General features: G+C 38.4%; 2 protein-coding genes across 11 annotated transcripts in view; one reads left to right on the top strand and one right to left on the bottom strand.

The window, feature by feature from the left end:
* LOC148217043 (uncharacterized) overlaps window positions 1-16,764 on the top strand; it is a 194,899-nt gene extending 178,135 nt beyond the window's left edge. For 9 of the 10 annotated variants that reach the window (XR_015795577.1, XR_015795572.1, XR_015795578.1 and 6 more), the window contains one exon: window positions 3,597-4,207. The gene's annotated coding sequence lies outside the window, so the exon portion shown is untranslated. Of the gene's footprint in view, window positions 1-3,596; window positions 4,208-5,050 lie in introns of those variants that run through there. The other variant, XR_015795571.1, reaches the window with a different exon arrangement.
* ADGRB3 (adhesion G protein-coupled receptor B3) overlaps window positions 1-17,869 on the bottom strand; it is a 498,176-nt gene that overhangs the window by 293,097 nt on the left and 187,210 nt on the right. The window contains exons 8-9 of the mRNA XM_088137454.1: window positions 4,254-4,355; window positions 3,691-3,797 (exon numbers count right to left, since the gene is read on the bottom strand). Coding sequence (XP_087993580.1) covers window positions 3,691-3,797; window positions 4,254-4,355 — 209 coding nt within the window. The remainder of the gene's footprint in view (window positions 1-3,690; window positions 3,798-4,253; window positions 4,356-17,869) is intronic.

Below are 17,869 nucleotides of genomic sequence, written 5' to 3'. Positions count from 1 at the left end.
TTTCTGATATAACAAATTATTATCAGGAAGGAAGGAAGATTTTATTGTCTCTGCCTTCACACCTGTCATACTGATATGTACGAGCAATCTGTTGACTTCCAAAGAAGGACTTTTATATCTTGGTCCTGTGTAGGACAAAAGAAAAGCTCATAATCTGATTGTTGTTTGGTCTGGTTTGATACTCAGTGCACTCATGTAAGGCAATAATCATAGCAGAGCAGATCATGGTTGCACCCGAGAATTAAAACTGTGATCAGGAAGGAAGGAAGGGAGGGAGGGTTCTTTTTAAAAGAAGTATTGAAATATAAGATGGTCCTTATTAATAAGTATAGCATAGGGATGGGGTAGAAAGGAAAGGTTTTTGGAGAAAAGAGCAGTGTCACAAATTGCAAGCCTTGTGGGAAGAGGAATGTTGTAATACCAATTTCATATCCATTTGAAGTCAAAAATTCTACCTGACTCCTATAATGATTGTCTAGGGAAATAAATGAACTATATAGAAGGAAGCCTTCAATTCCCAGTGTTGGAGCAAGGAAATTTCATCAAGAAAAAGAGGGATTGGAAGATATGTGATTTTTGTAATAGAATTTGGAACAAAAAATTGAAATCAGCTCTGATGAACTATAGCAGAAGCAACTCATTATTCACCTCACAGTTCTTTTGATCAAGTTCCATTTCATTGCAGCAGTTACAATAATATGAGCAAAGGGAAAAGCACTTTTATGGCCTGAATTTGTAAAAGGAATATAAGTTTCTTTTACAGGACATATACTGTTTTTGATCATTGAGTACTTGTTCTCTTTCTGGCTTCCAACATGTAAGAATGAGAAATGCTTTTCAGAGATTAGTTTTCTATGGCACAGAAATGTACAATTTAAGCCACTTTCTAGGGTTCACAGGCACATTCTATTTCTAATTTCATAGTGATGTAGCAATTTAGGTGAGTTCAATTATAACTGTCTCAGTTTAATAAATGAGTGGTCATTAAGTTGGGAGGGTGCAATAGGCCTATGTATACTCCCACATATGGATTCCTGCTATCATATGCTAGGGTTGACATTGCAGTCTAGTCCTTTTAAATCATAATTCTCCATCATGTCTAATATAGGGAACTGAGATTTAATTTTGTCTGAAGAAGCAGACTGTTACATTCAGATCAAATAATAATTTAAAATGACCATTCCCTCATTTGGATGTAACAGGAACTGTAGTCCAAGAGAACAGGGGAGGAATCAAGGACAATATGTCCCCACTCACTAAAGCCTAGTTTAAAAAGGCAAAAGCATTCCTCAAACATCTAGTAAGATTTGTGTTCTGGTCTTAAAAGACCACACAAAAACAAAACAAAACAAAAAATCCCAAAACCCTTTGTCATAGTCGCTATCTGGAGATACAAATAAAACCTGTATTTAAGGATGTAATTTTAGCATGCATGTATATGGATATGTATGTTTGTGTGTGTATTCATGTATGTATGCACACAAAGAGAGAGTGACCCCATAATCATCCTGTGATTCTTTCTGAATGACCAAATAGGAACAAAAAAGTATAAATATTTTGAGTGCTATTCCAAGTGCCTGATGCCAGCTGGAGTTCTTATTCTCAGTTCATCTCATATAGATGATTCAGTTACTGAAGAGACACAAGACTGATGAACATGTTCCTCATTTCCCTCTTAGAAAAAGCTTACCTGAGAATGTTGTCTATAAAATCAGTAATTTCTTGGCCAAAGACACTTGAATATGGTCAAATGATCAACAGAATTAAAGATTTTGTGTGAGAAGCAGGCAGATATACTTAATGGATCCTCTGACTTTATATATTTCATCTTCATGTATATTTTCTGAAAGAGTTCTCACACATCACCTACAATTGTTTAATTGTTCCTGCTTGGTATTATAGCAAACAATGCAATCAATGGAATCAGATTAACTGAAATGCAGAAATAGAATACCAAGCAATGTTTTTAAGACAAATGAAGCAATATTTTTTGTTTCAAGACAACAATTACTGCCCATTGAAGATGTATATATTCTTTTAGGCTGTATTCCTACATATGGAATATGTAAACACACCAAAAGTTATATGTTATATGAATCAGGTTGGAAAGGGGTAGCCAAGAGAATTGTTAGATAACATTGGAAAGACAAATCTATATTTGACTTTTCACAGTGGATTATGCACAAATGTCAACTGATTCTTTATATATGTGTATACAATTCTGTAAATTTAAATAATGTTTTAAGATGATTTTGAAAAATTGATACAGGTAGTCCTCATTTAGCAACCACAATTGGGGCCAGCAACTCAATTGTTAAGCAAAGTGGTCTCTAAGTGAAACTGTGACTGTGCTTATGCTCTTACTTCAGCTTTCCTTTGCTTTACAGACCTGTGAAGGTAGTAAATGTGAGGACTGATTGCAAAATTACTTTTTCATCACTGTTGTAACTGCAAATGGTTGCTAAATAAGGCAGTTGCTAAATGAGGACTACCTGTATTGTACTTTTGTTTTCCTCCCCCCCCCCCCCGCCAAGATAAATGAAGAGAGAAAACTCAAAACTTAAGATTATTGTATTCAAGACCAGTTGTTAGGTACAGTATGGGCATAATCAGTGGAAGGGTTCCTTCTCCCCAGGTCATACCCTCTCTGGTTAGGCAGCAGTGAGGAAGAACAGCAGGGATGCTTTGATAATCCAAGCAAGTTATGTGCATGTTCTTCCATTGGCTAGAGGGGGAGGAATAGGGCAGCAGCAGCATTTCTAGGTGGTATGTGCTTAATATGCATTTATGCAAAGCTATGAACTCACAGTACAGCATAAATTATATACAGACAAAAGTGGCATACAGTAGCATATATGGTGGTCTTGTAAAAAGGGAAAATAGGGAGAAAAGTGCATTTGGAGAATGAAAAGAGAGAAATAGACATGAGAGCTTTGGACTGGATGTTTTTGCACTAATAAGAACTATTATGATTGTTTGTTTTAATCCCAATAGCGGATTTGAGGAGTTGTATGCCACTCAGAGTCAGTGGACTGGAGCAGCCTATAAACTCTGTACATAAAAAAAATAATGAAATCATTGCAAGTCTAAACAATATTTAGAATAGAGGGAAATGAACTTGCATATGTTTATATTATCTGCAAAAGAAAGAAGGGAAGATCTTTGATTCACTTTTCAAAAGCAATCTGCACTTCTATCATTTTTCTTTGGTTATCTCATGTGCTAAATTTATGTCATTGTGCTTGTTCTCAGCTGAAGTAGAACTGAGAAAAATGTATCAGTGCCACTGATTTATGGGCATACCATTAAAGTGCTGAAAGAGTTATAAAATGTTCTGTGGCTTCAGGAAATCTAATATATTCACAATCAGGATTCCCAGTAAACCTAAAGAACTTTGTTGCCTTCCATTGCCTTTATTTTATAAGAGAAAAATGGAAAGCCCAGAAATGGTGCATTTTTTTTAACAATTACATGAACACTGAGGACAGTAAAAAATAAATAAAAATGAATAAAATAAAGCAGGAGGAAGACAAATGACATGCATATTCCTCCACCTCTAGCAATATTTCTTTTCTTTTCTTTTTTTTTTACATCAGGTGATCTGACTGAAGAGCAAACAGTTTATCCCCTTAATGTTGTTGTTCAGCAATGAATAAACAGAGCAAGTACTAAAGCTGGCTTTGCACCTACTGAATGCTGCAAGTGTTTGTACTCATTTGATATGCATCTAGCAAAGCTCGGCTGTTCCCAGAAGGCCACTCCGTGAAGACTGAGAGAGCAGCGCCTGCTAGTGGTACCTGTGAGTCATAAAGAACAAGAAGAAAGAGGAACGGGGAAGGGGGTGGGGGGAGAAAAGTGCAATGGGAACAGAAGTCAAAATCAACAAAAGAAGTCCATTCAGAATAATTCTGTATCCTTGTTGAGAACGTGCACACAAGTATTACTTTATAATAGGATTCATTAGCATTTCCTTAGGAATCAGATCTCTGCAATACTTGATCAGAGTAAAATATTTTATGTTGAAAATGCGAACATGCCATTATTTCCAGCAAACTAGATTAAGAATAGATCAGTATTTACTTACTACATGGAGGCTAAAGGTGAAATATACAGATTTTTAAAAATAACGTACATATTATTTAGGATTGGGAATTTTTAGTTTAAAGGTAAGTCATATAAACTATACAGGGGAAAAAACTTTTCTGATTTGTAATAATACAGATTTTATTTAAAAAAAAAACACATAACAATACCTGTAGCATTAAGAGGACATCGATTGAATGCCAAATCCCCTGCTGGTGTCCTTTTCCAAACCATTGATATCAAATAATCCTCAGGACAGATTTCATAAGGTGCTGCAATTTAAAAAGATGGAACTTGAATTATGGACTTGACAAGTACAACACCATGTAATACCACCATTTTGCAAGTTGCATGGCTCCCTATAAGTTTCCAGGTACAAGGCAAAGGGCTGGTTATCGCTTATAAAAGCTTTCATAGATGGCCTTGACTCTGCTGGCCTTCTCTAAGGGCCCGAAAACCTGGTTCTTCCCCCAGGGAATGGGTCAGCATATGGGATGAGCATCCAAATTGAAAGGAATATATAATGGTTTGCCTTGGATATTCTATTCTGTTTTTCTGTTCTGGGTATTTATTGCATTTTGTGATCTCATAGCAGAGAACATTACTATTGTTCCATCACCATGCCTTTTGACTCACTGGGAAATAGAGCCTATTAGGTTGGCCTGCCCCAGGCAACTTATGGACCCTGTAGAGTTCCAGATGAAGCTTGGGATTTTCCCTAAGGATCTGGTAGGTAGTTCAGTTGAGGCCTTGGTCACAGCGCGGAATGGGCTATGTCTGAAGCCTCTCTGCAGCCTCTCCCTACGTGCTGATCCTGGGATACAGTTGGTTTTAGGAGGAGCTCCAGGAGATAAAGCACCAGAAGAGATGCCTTACCAAACATGAGTAAGAGCCCATATTTGGAATTCTATTGTGGTGATAATGGTGGCGAAATGGCATTATTTCTCTACTTTTATTGCATCCGCAGACAGCTGTCCAATGGCCCTGATCGGAATGACTCATTCCTTGCTGGGTAGGTATGAGTCACAGGAACATCTACTGGGTTGCTGGAAGAATATTCTAGAGATCTGGAGATAAAATCACTCAGATTTGCTGAGAGTTGGACTCCTACTGGGCAAGTCCAGTTGAGGTGCTTGGGGCATGGTCTTGTGGGTTTGCCTGTGCTGGGCTTGAGTCTGTAACTCCTGATGAAATGAGCAGCTTCCTTCAGACTGTGAACTCAGCCACCTTTTATTAGATCTAGGCCTCTTCTGGGTAGTAAATGGTGCTTGGGAGGTGACCTGTGGTTGGATTCATGCAGTGGTATCAGCTTCTCTCAATGGTTCCTTTGGCTCTGGAAGAAGTGCCAGTACACCCCTTCCTTAAGAAGCCATTGCTGGACTCAACAATCCTGGACAATTTTTATCCAGGCTTCACAAGGGAAGGTGTTGAGGAGGTAAATGGGCAACAGCTCCAAAGAATCCTGGAGGACACAGATTATCTGGATCTTTTCCAGTCAGGTTTCAGGAATAAATATTATACTGAGACAGCACTGGTCATGCTTGTCAATGACCTTTGGTGGAGCTAGGATAGGGGTGGTGCATTCATCCTTGTGCTCCTTGATCTCTTAGCCAATTTTGATACTGTCAATAATGGGATCCTTCTCAACTGGCTGCAGGGTCTGGGAGTGGGGGGCACCATATTATGGTGATTCTCCTATTTTCTCTGTGGTCAGATTCAGTCAGCACTGATGAGCTGGGGAAGAGGTTGAATTCACACAGCCTCGCCCCTCCTGAGAAACATCTGCATGAAACCAGTGGGTGAGGTAATCTGCTGGGGTGCCTGCCCTCTGGAATGGTAGTTCCCCAAAGATTCATATGGGTCCCATCTGATGATGCTCAAGAAGGCACTGAAAAGCCCAGCAATTCTCCCAGCCTTGGGATAGGGTGGTTGGCGGGCTCTTGTAAGATTTGGTCTTGTATGATTTTGTTCTATTTTGTATGGATTTTTTTCTGGACACATATATGGATTTTTATTTCATTGTTCTGGCTTTTCTATTATGTCAAGTGCCAAGGGTGGTTAGAGTTGGGTGTTCTTTAAATCTATGTAAACAAATGAAAAAAAAATAGTATATTTGTGTATCTGATGAAGTAACATGAAAGCTTATGCCATAACTCTTGGTTGGTACTATACTCCTTGACCTATCTGAATTTTGTATTTAAGCAATTGTTTTCTCAAAAGTATTTTGACAAAACAGTTCTTCAAAAAATAAGAATCTGCAAAGCTTCCCAGCAATGCCCTTGCTTACAGCATCATTTTTCCTTCCAGGAATGCTTCTGAGCCCCAAATGGGCCCATGCACTTCTTAGATTTTTTTTTTTTTAATAGGTGAGTAGACTAGAGCTTTGTTTAGAAGTATGCTGATCTGTTGCAAGGCAAGGCAAAAGTAGGCAGGTATAGTAAGAAGCTTTCTGGGGAGAGGTTAGAGAGTATGACCAAGAACATTCTGTATATTGGTGCTTTGTGACTAGCTACATCCCCCACTGCAGCCATTCTATGAATGGGCAGCCTCCCAATTGCAAACATTTGGTGAGAGCAGCAACAGCATGCTTTCAAAATTACAAACTGGACACATTCCCCAAAGGTTGAGTACACCTGCCATTTTTTTTAAAGGAAAGTCATTCAGGTGCCATAAGACTCTCACAATATATTTATATAGTAATCCATTCGGTATATTTAAGCATGATTTGCATTCATGTCTGTAAATACATCACACAGAGCTGCACATTCTTACTGCAGCTACAGCTTCACTAATTCACTATGTGAACATTTTTATGGGATGCTACCCTGGTTTTTGCCCTGAGATTACAAACACATCTGGTGGAAATGAAAGGTTCTATGGCAGCAAGAAATGAGCACCTTAACAAATGACAAAATATCCCTGCAGATGTTTCAGTGAAGCTAATATGAAGTGCATGAAATAGGTTGCTAAATTTACTTCAGTCAAAGCTCTTTCAAATCATGTCAAGAAAGCTGACAGTGGCAAAGAGCAAGAATACATCTTAATGGCAAACATTTAAGAAAGGGAGCTGTTTTCACTTCATCCTAACTGCTAAAAGAGAAGAACTGTTCTGAAGCGCTGGGGGAAATATCTGTATTTTCATCTGGGATTCACACACAGTGCTTCTTCTTATCCTGAATGTAGGGTATAAGCATGACTGCACATAATTCATTAAATGTTAAAAGATTTTTTCAGGTTGAAAGTGCTGGGACTGATCTTTTACAATTTTGATTTATGTTGCTTTTAGTTTTTTAAAAATACATATCTTAGTAATGAATATATGCAGTTATCTGTGTGCATAATCAAGCTTCATAAACAGCTTTTTACAAACTATTTAAAATAAAGGGATAAAGCTGTACATTGCCACAGAAGTAAATGCAACAATAGGAACAAAGAAAGCTGCTTTATCCCAACCTGCTGCATTTGTCTGTTCAGCTTAATATCAGCTTCTCTCACCAGTAGAAACTTCTTGGATGGTTCTTATCTCCTCATTTTTAACTGGAAATACCAGAGCTTGAATCCGGAGGCTTCAACATGCAAACCACAGTTCTAACAGTGAGTTGAACTCAGCTTTGATTTCAAAAGCAGACTGAAAATGAATGTATAGGGCTACCCAGAGTTAAGATGGGTGGCCATATAAGTCCACTAAAGAAGCAAAACAAATATATTGCAACATCTACCATCACAAAACCACACTAATGTGCCACTGAAAAGAAAAAGAAAAAAGAAAAAAAAGGAACCTGACGTTGTTCCATACTGTAAGAAGCACTACAGACAAAATAGTCCCTTTTTAAAAGTATATTGCTCATTTTATGCAGCTGTGTGCAGCCACAGTGAGAATGGAATCCCAGCAATCCTGAAGATTCCATCAAGGAACTATAGCTTGATCTGAGTTGTCCCTTCTACATACAGGCCACTCTGGTGCAGTGGTTCAGGTGCTGGACTAGAATCAAAAAGACCCAGGTTCAAGTCTATCCTCTGCCAGGCAACCACACTGGGTAATTTAGGGCCAGTCACTTTCTTACCCCAACCTGCCTCACAGGATTGTTGCTGTAGGGAAAGCCTGCAGGAGAGAATGTTATGGATATTGTCTTGAACCCCTGAAGGAAAGGTAAAATAGAAATGTAACCAATAAAGAAAATATGTACTATCAAGTCCTCCCCTTTTATACCACAATTATTGGTATTACCATATGCATATATTGCATACTCTTTTTCTCTCTGAACAGAAATGCTTAGCAGTCAAATAACACCAGATGATGCTATTTATTTCATAACAATACTGGTATAGAAAGCCGTTAGTTTATTCTAATTATCGCATAAGCCTGTTACCCATAAGAAAAGGAAAGGAAATAGAATGATACACAAAACTACTTGTTTGCAATCTTTTAAACTGCTGTTTTAGCTAGATATTATTTCCGCATATTTAGTTGTAAATTCAATAAACCAAACCAACAGAGATGCCTTTGAAGTACAGGGAGCAGGAGTGGAGAAAGGCAGGGCAGCCCTGAGTAGCTACAACAGATCTGCTGAACTGGAAGAGGGCTGAGGGAGCACAGGTTCAAGGCAAAAAGAATGAAGTGCCTGCTAAGAATTCATCCAGTAACTTTAACAAGGCCTTATAAAACCGTCACTCTTGGGGGACTATACAAGTGGGCTGATGGATGGCGTCCAGTGTCTATCTCTGACTTTCTTGCTACCATTGAGAAGATATGCAGACTCTTGAAAAGAAGAAGCTGATTATAAGTTGTAAATGAACAAAATTTGCTTCTAGGTTTTTTTTTTTTGGTCTGCGCTCAGTCATTGCTGACCCTGCAGTGACTGCTTGGATGAGTCCTTGCAATTTTCAAGGCAATTGTTTTTCGGAAGTGGTTTGCCAGAGCCTCCTTCCTAGAGCAGAGCCCAGCTGGCAAGCGCAGGAGGCGGGGTTTCCGTTGCTTCGCGCCCTTTTCGGGCGCGCACGCTTTTTCGCAGTTACCGGCAACTGCTCCCAACTCCTTTTTGCAAGGCGCCGCCAGCATTTTTCCTCCCACCGGAGTGAGAGTACCCATTTATCTACTCACGTGAGTTTTCGACCTGTTGGGTTGACAGGAGCTGGGGAGGAAACAGGAGCTCACCCTGTTTAACGCGAAGGCTGGACTCGAACCGCTGAAGCGTCGACCATTTCTGGCCGGCAACTTTCAGAGTCATTAAGCCGCTGCACCACCGCGTCCCCCTATTGCTTCTAGGTAGGAGTAGCATTTTTTTTTTGCCTAGAAATATTTATTAATTAATTAATTAATAAATTTATTTAGTGGACTTGTCCCCGCCCATCTCCCCAAAATGTCTGCAACTAGTATTCCCATCCCACTTTCAGCTGGAAGGAGGCCTGCCAACAGCACCTTAAGAAGGTCTGCTATGCTGGGCTACAAAAGCCATGCTTGTTACCAGAGGCCAACGCTCTGGCACATTAAGCATCCCGCCCTTTCCCTGCCTGTATATTTACTGGCAATGAGACAGCAGAGAGCTGTTGGTGGTGTGGTAACCTCTGTTGGTGACCTTTATAATTATTGTACTTTTGCTTTGCTTATGATCAATTGGATTTGTTTCTTCCAATGATTTCTTCGAATTGATTACAGTGCCAGCAATCTTGGGTCTAAAACATGGCTTGCATTTTATCATCAACTTACCATTTGACTTGCTGTCTGATCTTCTGTTTATTAATTTTGGATTTATTAATGAACAACACATTTAAATCTTTTAAATTATTTAGAATGTATAAACTGCTTTGGAAGTTATTTAAAAGAAGAAGCTGACTATAAGTAGGAAGTGAACAAAATTTGCTTCTAGGTAGGCGTAGCATTTTTTATTCCGCATATTGCCATATGGTATTACATTTGTCACTGGACTTGTTTTTGTATAAAAATGTTACCCATGTTGTGCAATAATGTTAGGCACATTAGGCTTGCTGCTTGGGAAGGAAAAAAAGGAGATGTCAAAGAAAGAAGCAATTTTTGAGCCAGAGCTTGCTTCATCCCTGCCTATTGGATAGAGACAATCTACAGAAAAAGTATCTATCCATGAAATATATATATTGGTGATCTCCATAAGCAAAACTCTCAACATTACTCTCTCTCTCTCTCTCTCTCTCTGTGTCTTTGTAGACCTACATAAATACAGATTTATAAATATAAATTGCATAACAGTTTTATTTTATTGGGGTTTATTTTTTTAACCTTGGACATCATGGGTTATATGTTGTTGTTGTTGTGAGATGGTGGCCATATAAATCCAACAAATAAATAAACAAGAACGCCAACCCTCCCTGCACACAAATTTCAGATTTATGATTGTCACTAGTATATGTCAGCAATTTTTTTTTTTTTTTAAAACCTTTTTCTGTTACTCAAGCTTTCACTCTGGAAATGACCCTTCTTTTTTTCAAAATGAAATCACTTTTCTACTTTAACAAAAGTGAGGGTGAACTTTCATCTTCGGGCTAATATCTAAGCAATTTAATCATTACATAATTAAATTATCAAGTCACAGATGTTTCTATATTATTGGTGATAATGATAACTGTTGACTCTTATATCCTACCCGATTCTTGACCTAAAGTTGTTTTTCATCAAAATTAAATGATATCTAAATATTTTTTTTAAATCCCCATAAAATTAATAGAATCTTTTGACTGCTCCAGAAATTACCAGTAATTTATATTCTTTTCACTGGGAGTGGAGGTGGAGGTAAAAACTTTAGGCCATGATTTGTGACGTGTCATTATTTCTAGAGCATTTTCTAAACCTTTTTCCAAGTCTTATTCAGTTTAACCTTACAAAAGACAAATTATCCATTTTCAGATTTTCCCCTTTGCACACAGAAGGAACTGTTCCACCTTGTGACAAACAATTCCATCAAATTAATTTGAGGAATTGTTTAGCTGACTCCAGAGCCCAGCAGTCTATTTCTTAGTTGAATGCAAGGGCATAGCTCTGGCAGAGCATATATCCTGGGAATAAAACAGTCACTCCTGTCCCTGACAATACATAGAAGGAACAGCCATTTTGCATGCCAAACATTCATGTTTTCTTCATCTGGGCTTTTATGCCTGGAAGAATCCTCTGAATTGGCATTGTGTAATCTTAGATTATTCTCCTTCTCCGGCTATCAAAATAGCAATGATTATATGTTAATGGCCTTATGTGCAAAGCTCATAAGCGTGACAAAATTTCTTGTAAGATCAAATAGACTTAACTATGTGATAATTATAAATAATGCATTGTTGGCCATAATCCCCAACAAATGTACATCTCTAAGGCAGCTAGATCCTTCATTTATGTTCATTTCAAATGTTGCTAGTCTGTAAAATCACAGAAACTGATGTATTAACAGCATCACAGTTGACTACAGGAGAATTATGCTTTTACTTGAATTTGGGGCTGAAATTAATATATCAGTAAATCAGCCTTGACAGTAATCTATTATTTTAAACTAGGGGTAATGAGACACCGAAAAGAACTTTCTACACAAAATGTGAAGAACAGTGCTTCACTAAAATAAAACAGGAGGGCCATCGATTAACAGACTGCCTATCAATAGGCAATGACACCTAGCAAACGTGGCTCATGTTGAAGTAAACATATGGAGGATCATTCCTGGTTAGTGCTTAGATAACAGATCATTAGGAAATCCCAGAAATACAGGTTAGATGGGCTTTTTTAAAAAAAAAATTTAATCCCCAAAGAAAGGCAGGATAAAGCATTTCATTAGGATTGCCAAAAATATAATAGGGCTTTGTCCAATCAAGAGTCACACTTGATTTGACACATTCTTTACACAGTGATGCAATACTTTATCAAGAATTATACACAAAATAGCTATGAGCTAAAATGACTACATTCAATCTGGAATTGTGTTGGACCTTTATTTTTCCTAACTTTCTTTGCATGGGGCCATGCTAGCTGGGAACGATGCAGATGTGTTCCAGAAGATCTAGAATGTGTCCACTTCTGGAGCAAAGAGAACATTGACAGAAATGGGACATTGAGGAAAATGGCTAAGCCACAGGAAAAGGAATCCTACTGTTTGGTTGGAATGCCCTTGTCAGTTGCTGAATCATAGGGCAAAAGTAGGAAGAAAAAAATACTGTATTGGGTGATTTATTCCAGGAAGGAATAAATGTAGAACAGTTATCAAGGTAATCTAAAGTTACTTAGCATGGGAAGGATGCCTCAGAGCTAGAAAGGCTTAAGATCTATTGGATTTTCACTGTCTGCCCACAACTTTCTGAGATCACGGAGTCCTGACCATAGAGACTTCTAACCTCCAAGGCTGGCAAAGAGTTAGGTGAGGCAATCCAATGTCTGATTTAACCTTCTGAATTTGGGGGCATCCCTCTGGCCTCCAGGGAATGAATTTTACATACCTTAGTGTCTGTACCAGGCATGACATGCACCATAAGTAGAGATAGTAGACTATAAATCAGATTATTGATATTTGAAATTCAGTGTTGATTATTTTAAAAATCACACAATTCAGCATTCATAACATATTGGCACTTGTATATAAATAATTATATAGTTACAGGTAGCATTATAGGGCAGAGCAAAGGACTAAATCTCCTTGGGTTCATACTGTGAACTCACACTTGGAGAGGGGGGCTTCACTGCACCTTTCTCCCAAATGGAGCACTTGGTATACAAGAGACTCTTCCAGAATATAAGTAAAATTTGAGGACATTAGAACCATTACAAGTACTTTGCCTTGTCACTTCCAAAACTATACACCCAGTACCAAATTCCACTCCAATAAGCAGGTGTGCCAGGAAAGAGCAAGGAGGGAGTCAGGAGGAGGGAGGGGTAGACACATGCTACAAATCAAAACTGACACAACTGTCTTCTGTGTGCCTTTACACCTAAGCTTTTCATGCATTAATATTGTGGCTTCTCTGAACTTTTATTGCTGTGAAATCTTTCCCTTGGCACACTACAGAGCAATACCTCCCAAACAGGGGACACACTGCAGTCCCCACCTACATTCATCTAACCTCTGTTCCAAAGATTCATAAATACTTTCAACTTGCAAGCTGTATGCATGGAGCACAACAAGCTGTCAGCATTGCAAAGAATCTGCCACAGTCTCCAAGGGCTATGTGTCACCAGTGGGAAATATGCCTGGAGCACAGAACTCAGGGAAGTCTGTCTACATGCTGTCTTGTTCTTAATCAAGAGTTGCATACTCTGACCTTGTCATCCTTTTTCTATTATGCTTCTTGTAGCTAGCATTAGGGCAAGAGTGAGCAAGTGTGTTTTCAATGATATAAAGCTGGCTGAAGACCTAGAGCAGAGGACAGCCTGACATCCTCTAAGAACAAAGTGAGCAAGAACTAAAGCATGAGAGATGCTTTGCAGGTACACTGGGTTCCTGGACATGCAGTATTTCCTGAACTGGACTGAGTCCCAGGACCAGAAAGAAAACTGGCCTTAACAGCCAACACATAAACCACCAAGGAAACCAGTACTCAAAAAAGAATGCAAAATCTCCCTAAGCTTTGGATGCAGCCCCCCCATATCACTCAAAATAGCTTTCAGATAATAATTTTTGATGGAACAATATAGGAAAATAATACAGGATAAAAACATATTAACATTTTAATAAATGCACTTACATACAATTAAAATTAAATCACATTTAGTTTCTAGTGTTGCTCAAACCATTGGGGATGGGATTCAGGTTCCTTCTCCACTCCAAAAGATGATTGCTCCCAACCACTTACCATCCCAGTGTGCCATTATTTATTACTTAGGCAAAAGAAAAAAAAAAGGCAATCTGAGGCCTCTCACATGTTTTGGAGTATGATTCTTATAATTCTCAACAGGGAATATAATTCCCTCCAGGCTTAGGGAATTTATCTCCCATATATCATTACTAATTCTTTTATCTCTGCAAGTCTTCATTTGCTCTCCACAGAACATCCTCCAACAAGTACAGTTGACCAAACTATGGAACAGTCTTATCCCATGATAGAAGCTTACCTTTCCCCCATGGGCAGTGATCTAAACATGGCCAATTTTTTAATTATTATTATTTAGATTGGTTTAGATAGCATTATTGGTATTTGAGATTGCCAACATCCTCATTCAGCAATCTCCTACGCCTGGGAAGAACCATGGCAACAGACAAGGAACAGGTATTAACTACATGGAATTGGAGCTATAAGGGGCAGTGACTCTTCTCTGTCACAACTGTGTCTCAGTCACATGAGATCTGCTGGAGTGCTTGACTGACAAATCCTCAGAATTTACTTTTCAGGATCCACCCTATTCTGGATGTTGTACAGTAACCAGTTATCATCCAAGTGTGCCATTATTACTTAGGCACGAAAAGGCAGTCTGAGGCCTCTCACATGTTTTGGAATATGATTCTTATAATTCCCAACTAGTAGTCAGGTTAGTTAGAGATTATAGCCTAAAATATCTGAAGGGCATCAGACTGCCTATCTTTGAGTTAGAGACTGATTTCTGAATAGAAGTGGTCTATTTCTAGCCTAGGGGCTGGGAAACACATTGAAGCTGTGGCCTACCCCAGTATTTGTACCTGAACTAAGGAGAACAATTCCCAGCATTCTTCAGATGCTTTCTCCTTGCCACCAACTACTGACAAGAAAGTGGAGCAAAGAGGAGGCAACATAGAAATGGCTAGCAGAGGGTGGTAGTTCTCTCACAATACACCGTAGGACTGACAGCCATTCTCTCACCATTCCAGAAGCAGCCAGAACTGCATCAAAGTGAGTTTACTCCTCTCCTTTCATGATGGATCCAGCCAATTTGGGTGGTGATGCTGCCTAAAAATCAGGCATGCCATAGATTTTTGACAGTTTCCTGCTACTAGCAACACAGAAGTTTCTGAGGATGGGCAAAGGAAAGTGGCTAGCCTTTTCAGGCAGCAGTGGCATGTAGGCCATCAATTCTGTTGTGCTGTATGACTGAGGGAGAGAAACCATGGGTGGCTATTTCCTCTCAGTCTGTATCTAAGTAAAAGTTTATATATATGCCATAATAGATGGTGCTGGTTTTATATTAGTGTTTCAAATTCTTGTTTTTTTCCCCCTTTTGTTTAATATTCCTCCTTCTTTCTTGAGATCTGATTTTATGCTGACAATTGTAAATACATGAACCATAGTATATTCCAGCCTTTACTAAGTAGTTCTTGCTGTGTTTTTAGTTTACTCATAGAATCTGAGTGAACCATATCTGCATATGTAACTACATTTTTTGTGCTGTAATTATCTCTGACATAAAAAGCATTTGAAGGAGAAGCTACAGGTGAAATTGTTAGGGATATTTTAATGGTTTCTTGATGTTTTATTGTTGACTATTTTGTAAAATGCGATGAGTTTGCATTGATTTGCTGGTATACAAAATAAATAAATAAACAAAAAAACAAACAACCAAATAAATAAATTCAGAAGTGGTCCAAACAACAGCTGACAGATGTTAGATCCACAGTCCTATTGGAACAGACATGCCTTGGGAACCATACATATCATTTGCATCCCCATGATGTTGACTTAGTATGGAGAAGTTGTACCATGCAAGAGCAGAGTGAGACCAGGCTCTTTCTCTCATTTCACTGTGCAGCTCCTATCAGTATTACACTGATCTAGAAAACTAAAATGTACAGGGGAGGAGCCCAGATTGAAAGAACCAAACTCTCCCACTGCCAAAGCAGAATAGCCTGGACAATAGTGCCCAGAGACCAGAGGGAAGGGGGCATACCTGCACCAAAGGTCACTTGACAGGACCATTGAAAAAATAGACAGTAAAGCATATTAGATTGTATGTATGCTAAAACTGCCATAGCTTGCAAGGGTAAAGGTAAGGGGGAAATCTTATTTTAAGATCAAAACAACTAAGAATGACTTTGTTTGCAGTATGGTCTGGAGATGAGATGAAGGCAACAAAGGGGACACAATAAATATGTGTGGTTCCCAAGGCATGTTCATATTGTGGTTACATGCAAATGAAGAAAGGCCCAAGACTCTGCCCCAAGAGAACTGTGGTTCCAACATCTTGCACCAATTAAACTCTTAATAAGGCTGGTAAGGCCAGGTGATCCCTTAGTTTTCCTTGTTTGTTGTATTGTGGGAGACGAAAAGGAATGATTCTTTGAGACAACTGAGACATCCTCAGCCTGAGATGGTGCAAAAGAAGATGCTAGTTTTCTGTGTTATGGGGTGCCCTGGGCTGCATGATACTCTAGGTCTTCTCCAAGGCTTCACTGAGCTGCTGACACAGTTCAATGACATAAAGAAACAGGAAGTCCACACATTTTCCCACCAACTTATACATACATTGTTCCAAAGCAAGTTTTGTAGTAACATGCAGTAAAACTAGAATTAAGAGACCAAGAATACACAGCTGCAGGGTCCACTGGACAATAAAACTTTGAAATAGTTCTGACCATGCAGGTTTCTCATTAGCTTCTCCAAAGGGTTTAGCACCTTTTGTATCTTATGCTAATATTAGACTGATGGTTGCTTAAGGTCTAGTACAAACTTTCCAGAACTCCATGTGATTTCACCAAATGAAGGAGAAGGGACAGAAAGGGATGAGAAATATAGAGATCTAGCCTATTTCACTACCTGGATATATAGCCACAGACATGCATCTAGGAGCAGGAATAGAGAACAGGGCTCTATCTAGTCCTGGTTCCATGCTTGCCTTGGGGGGGAAAAAACCATTCCCAGTAAAATTAGCTTAGATATTCACAAAAATCTTGAAAGTACATACTAAGTCATCCACACTGGCATCTTTGTTAATTTGTGGTCATATTTGTGTTGTTATAATTAAGGGGGTTTGGGCCATCTATTGTCATGATAATGAAATATGTGTATTTAATGAAGATACTGTAGATACATAAAAATGAAAGCACAGCATTTAAAATATCAAGCTAAAATACATAATTACATAACTGAACTAATTTGCTATATACAAAAAACAAACAAAACAAAAACAAAAACAAAAACCCAACAGGAATAGAAAGATATCATCAATTAATTTTGTCCAATTATTATTTCAAATGATTGAGTCAACATTGGTTCTTCCTCTGTTTGCCAAGGGAAAAATTCCATAATTACCTTGGAGTATAGAGAACAGACTGTACTCAAGTTAAGTACATTTACACATTTTAATTCATTTCAATCAAAGATATACACTGCAATCCTACACAAACTTCCCTAAGAGTAAGTTTCATTGAATGGCCTTAATCCTTAGTAGACACTCATAGGATGTTGATAAGCAGCGTCTATTTAAGTTCTATTAAAACAAATGAGATTTCAGTGTAATTTGATGAAACAATTTTTACTTTTTATTAGGATTTTCTTCCATAGTTTTCATTATTTAACTCACAGTGAAAAGGATGGGCTATAATTCAATAGCAGAGCATCTGTTTGGACCACCAGAGGGCCAAATCTGGATTCCAGCATTAAAAGAGATGAGGATGAGAAAGCAGGTGACTGGAAAGATGTGTTTGATTCAGATCTTGAAGAAGTGCTGTCAGTCAGAGCAGCACAGTATGATATGTCAGTTCCCTACATTCTCCAAAATCTATTGAGTGATTGGCTTTCACACTTAAATATTTCTAATCCCAAGTGAAAACTCCCAAATGATGGCACTTCTTGTTGCTTCTACTTATGACTATGTGAATTCAAGAGTAGAATTTACCAACAATCTCTGAGTTCTGTATCTGGAAATACAAATCTGATTGTC

Source organism: Python bivittatus, unplaced genomic scaffold (genome assembly GCF_059951505.1).
Source record: "Python bivittatus isolate LINGU-HERP-01145 unplaced genomic scaffold, Pbiv_v1 ctg000020_np1212, whole genome shotgun sequence".
NCBI classification, from domain to species: Eukaryota; Metazoa; Chordata; class Lepidosauria; order Squamata; family Pythonidae; genus Python; species Python bivittatus.
The sequence above is the reverse complement of the archived record's forward strand: the minus strand, read 5'-3'. Positions and strand labels throughout refer to the sequence as shown.